General features: G+C 37.8%; 1 protein-coding gene across 1 annotated transcript; it reads right to left on the bottom strand.

The window, feature by feature from the left end:
* Positions 1-2,945, bottom strand: LOC122287068. Its single transcript, XM_043095501.1, has 4 exons — positions 2,846-2,945; positions 391-2,716; positions 194-293; positions 1-78 (listed from the first exon to the last, which is right to left on the bottom strand). The coding sequence occupies exons 1-4, from the start codon at positions 2,943-2,945 to the stop codon at positions 1-3; spliced, it is 2,604 nt and encodes an 867-aa protein (XP_042951435.1).
* Positions 2,946-3,707: the final 762 nt, after the last annotated feature.

Below are 3,707 nucleotides of genomic sequence, written 5' to 3'. Positions count from 1 at the left end.
CTAAGGGTCAGGACCACATGCTAAGGCATATAGATCATCCGAAACTTCTTCAGGATTATCAGCACGCCTAGCTTGAATCTATCACAAGTTCAAATAAGGAATTAAATAAAGTAAAAACAATACATGTTTTCGCATTAAACAAACATATGTGGTCAAAGGAAATAAGGTGTGACTTCCAAATGAGTTTGCATACTTGTGACTTGAACCAGTCTGAAAATTTTGCAGCATGCATACTATCGGCATTATTGGGATACTCTTCACTCACTTGCATGTAGTGCTCACTAGACAAAAGCCTATGTAACGGTTAATAAGTATATGTAGGGGATGCAACATAAATTAGTATATTGAGAATGGAAAGTGTCTAAGTTGGTAACTAGTTTGGTTACTTACTTTAGGTATTCTCCAATCTCTGTGCAGTTATTAAGAACATACCATCTGGCTTTTATAAAAGCATCATCATCTAATTGGTGACGTGATGCAAAACCCATGGGTCGCACCTTCTGTGAAAAAACAGATAGTCCCTCTCGTACACCCTCTTCTCCTTCATCGACATTACGTTCAGGAGGATTGAATCTAGTTTCAATATCATGGAGGTACATGGAACAAAAATTCAAGCATTCAACATGGATATAGGCCTCAGCTATTGAACCTTCCGGGTAGGTCTTATTCTTAACATATCTCTTGAATTTTTCGAGATATCTCTCGAAAGGATACATCCACCTATATTGAACTGGCCCTGCAAGCAGGGCCTCACGTGGCAAGTGATAGGCTAAGTGCACCATTATGTCAAAAAAGGTAGGCGGAAAAATCATCTCAAGCTTGCAAAGAATAACGATGATATCAGATTGAAGCCGCGCTAAGACTTCCTTCTTACATGTTCTAGCACACAATTCTTTGAAGAAAGTGCTTAGCTCAGTTAGTGCCAACCGTACATCTTGGCGTAAGTATCCAGAAATTGCAACAGGAAATAATCTTTGCATGAAAATATGGCAATCATGACTTTTCATCCCCGAGATTTTGTAGTCACTTACACTAACACATCTGGCAATGTTTGAAGCGAAGCCATCCGGGAATTTCACACCATGCAACCAATTACAAAAACTAGTCCACTCAGCTCCATACAACGTATAACATGCTTGTGGCTTACTAATGTGTTGTCCATCCTGAATAAGGTGTAACTCCTCCCTTATATTGAGAGTGGAAAGGTCACGACGTGCATTAGGATGATCTTTAGTTTTGCCAGAGATATTCATCAAAGTTCCTAAGATGTTGTCACATATGTTCTCCTCAATGTGCATTACATCTAGATTATGTCTAATCTTTATAGTCGACCAATATGGCAATTGAAAGAAGATACTTTTCTTGGTCCAATTGAACTCCTCTGTGGTATGCTTTCTTTTCTTTATAGCTTTGCCAAAATTTGCATCAAGAATATTTTGGATTTGAATGAGCACATCTTCTCCTGAATACATTGTAGGTGGATCACGATACTCTGCACTGCCATTAAAAATAATCTTTTTCTTTCTCCAGATGTGGCCCGGTGGCAAGAATCGGCGATGACCCATGTAACAATGCTCTCGACTATATGGCAACCACATCGAATCTGTTTCTTCCTTGCACGATGGACATGCCATCTTCCCCTTAATACTCCACCCGGAAAGGTTTCCATAAGCAGGAAAGTCGTTGATTGTCCATAGCAACACTGCATGCAATCTGAAAGTCTCTTTGGCCTTTGCATCGTATGTATCAACACCATTATCCCATAGATCAATCAATTCATCTATGAAAGGCTGAAGATAAACATCGATTTCATTTCCTGGTGATCTTGGTCCAGGAATCAAGAGTGAAGTGATAAAAAATGGATCCTTCATGCACAACCACGGAGGTAAGTTGTAAGGGACAAGAATCACTGGCCATACGTTATAAGGTTTAGCCAAATTATTAAATGGGTTGAAACCATCGCTAGCTAAACCAAGCCTGACATTTCTTGGATCTTTTGCGAACCAAGCATGCTCTTGATCAAATGTAGTCCACACCTCAGAGTCAGCAGGATGACTTAGAATATCTTGCTGAATGACACGCTGATCCTTGTGCCACCGCATATCAACTGATGTTTTTTGTGACATAAACAATCTCTGCAACCTTGGCTTCAACGGAAAATGTCTTAAAACCTTTTGAGGAATTCGCCTCTTCTTAGTGTTACTGAATTTCCACCTTGAAAGTTTACACTTCGAGCACTCATCTTTATCCACATTTTCCCTCCAATAAAGTATGTAGTCATTCGGACAAACATGTATCTTGGTGTAAGTAAAGCCCAGCCCTTTTTCCAAGTTATGTGATTCTTGATATGAGTTTGGCAAAAGGGCATTGGGAAAAGCCAACTTCAACAAGTGTAAAAGCATGTCGAAAGACTTTACACTCCAACCACCAAGTGTTTTAATGTGCAACAACTTGACAGTGAATGATAGTTTAGAATACTTTGTACAACCTTCATAAAGAGGATGCCGGGAATCAGCCAACAGCTGGTCAAAAGTCCGAGATGAAAATGTATCGACCGATGTGGAACCCGCAGCATGGAATGAATCGCTTATGGGAACATCAGGAAATCCCGCAGCCCGAATATCTCGTAACATAACATCAACATCATCAATGAAGTCATCCTCTTCATCAGGATCATGTACATTATCATCATCATCACTTATGATTAAATCTTCTTCTTCAGCATGAAAAATCCACGTCGTTTAATTCTAGTCAATACCTTTAATGAACAAGTGTCTTTCTACTTGACTTATAGGTAGGAAGTAATTATTTGAACATCAGACACATGGGCAGCGAATTTCCTCACTTGTAGCATAAGTTTGGGCTAAGGTAAGGAACTCCTTTACTCCTTTAGCATATTCCGTAGATCCAAATCTATCAGAGATTTGCATCCAACTCTTGTCCATCTAGAAATAAGTAGAGGTGCAAAAGTTGTTTAGTAAGGGATAAATGCAGCTCAATGCCACCTAGATCGTATGTTAAATCACGTAAGCATCACAAAAGTTTGTTTTGGAGTTTGAAAGGGTAGGCAGCTTTACTCCTTTGTATATACAAATATACATGTGTATTTATATAGAAGAAGGGCTGGAATCTCAATCAAAATAAAATATACTTATTTCTAGATGCTATATATCCTATATGCCCCATAGTATATCAATAGTCATAGCTGTAGAAGGGTCATCTTATATAGTCACAAATAATGGCCTCATGTTCAAGTATTATAAGCTATATAATACTAGGATGGAAACCCAACACCGATTAAGTATATCACACCAACTTTACATATGAGCACATGTTAAATTGCCACAAAGAGATATTATTTTACAAGTAAATGATCCAATTGCTGCATTTCACAAGGAGAAGTAATTCTAGCACTAAAACCAAAAACATTATAGATGAGTTTCAAGCAAAGGACAACAAGGTCAAATATTTACAAATCCAACCTAAAAAACAAACCAACAATGCTATCCATGCACAAAACTCTTCAAACATAGCCAATACTATTTTATGAGTAGTACTTGTACCTTTGACACATTTATTCAAGCGGTCGGCAATATGGAAATCAAAGTATGTAATATATAATATTACATGATAAATGTTTTGGTTAGTAATTAACTAAATAAGACAAATATTATGCTTTGCTGAATTAATTAGAAATATGCAACTTG

This window comes from Carya illinoinensis, chromosome 1 (assembly GCF_018687715.1).
Source record: "Carya illinoinensis cultivar Pawnee chromosome 1, C.illinoinensisPawnee_v1, whole genome shotgun sequence".
Classification (NCBI taxonomy): Eukaryota; Viridiplantae; Streptophyta; class Magnoliopsida; order Fagales; family Juglandaceae; genus Carya; species Carya illinoinensis.
Note: the sequence above shows the minus strand (reverse complement) of the source record. Positions and strands in the feature narration are given on the sequence as shown.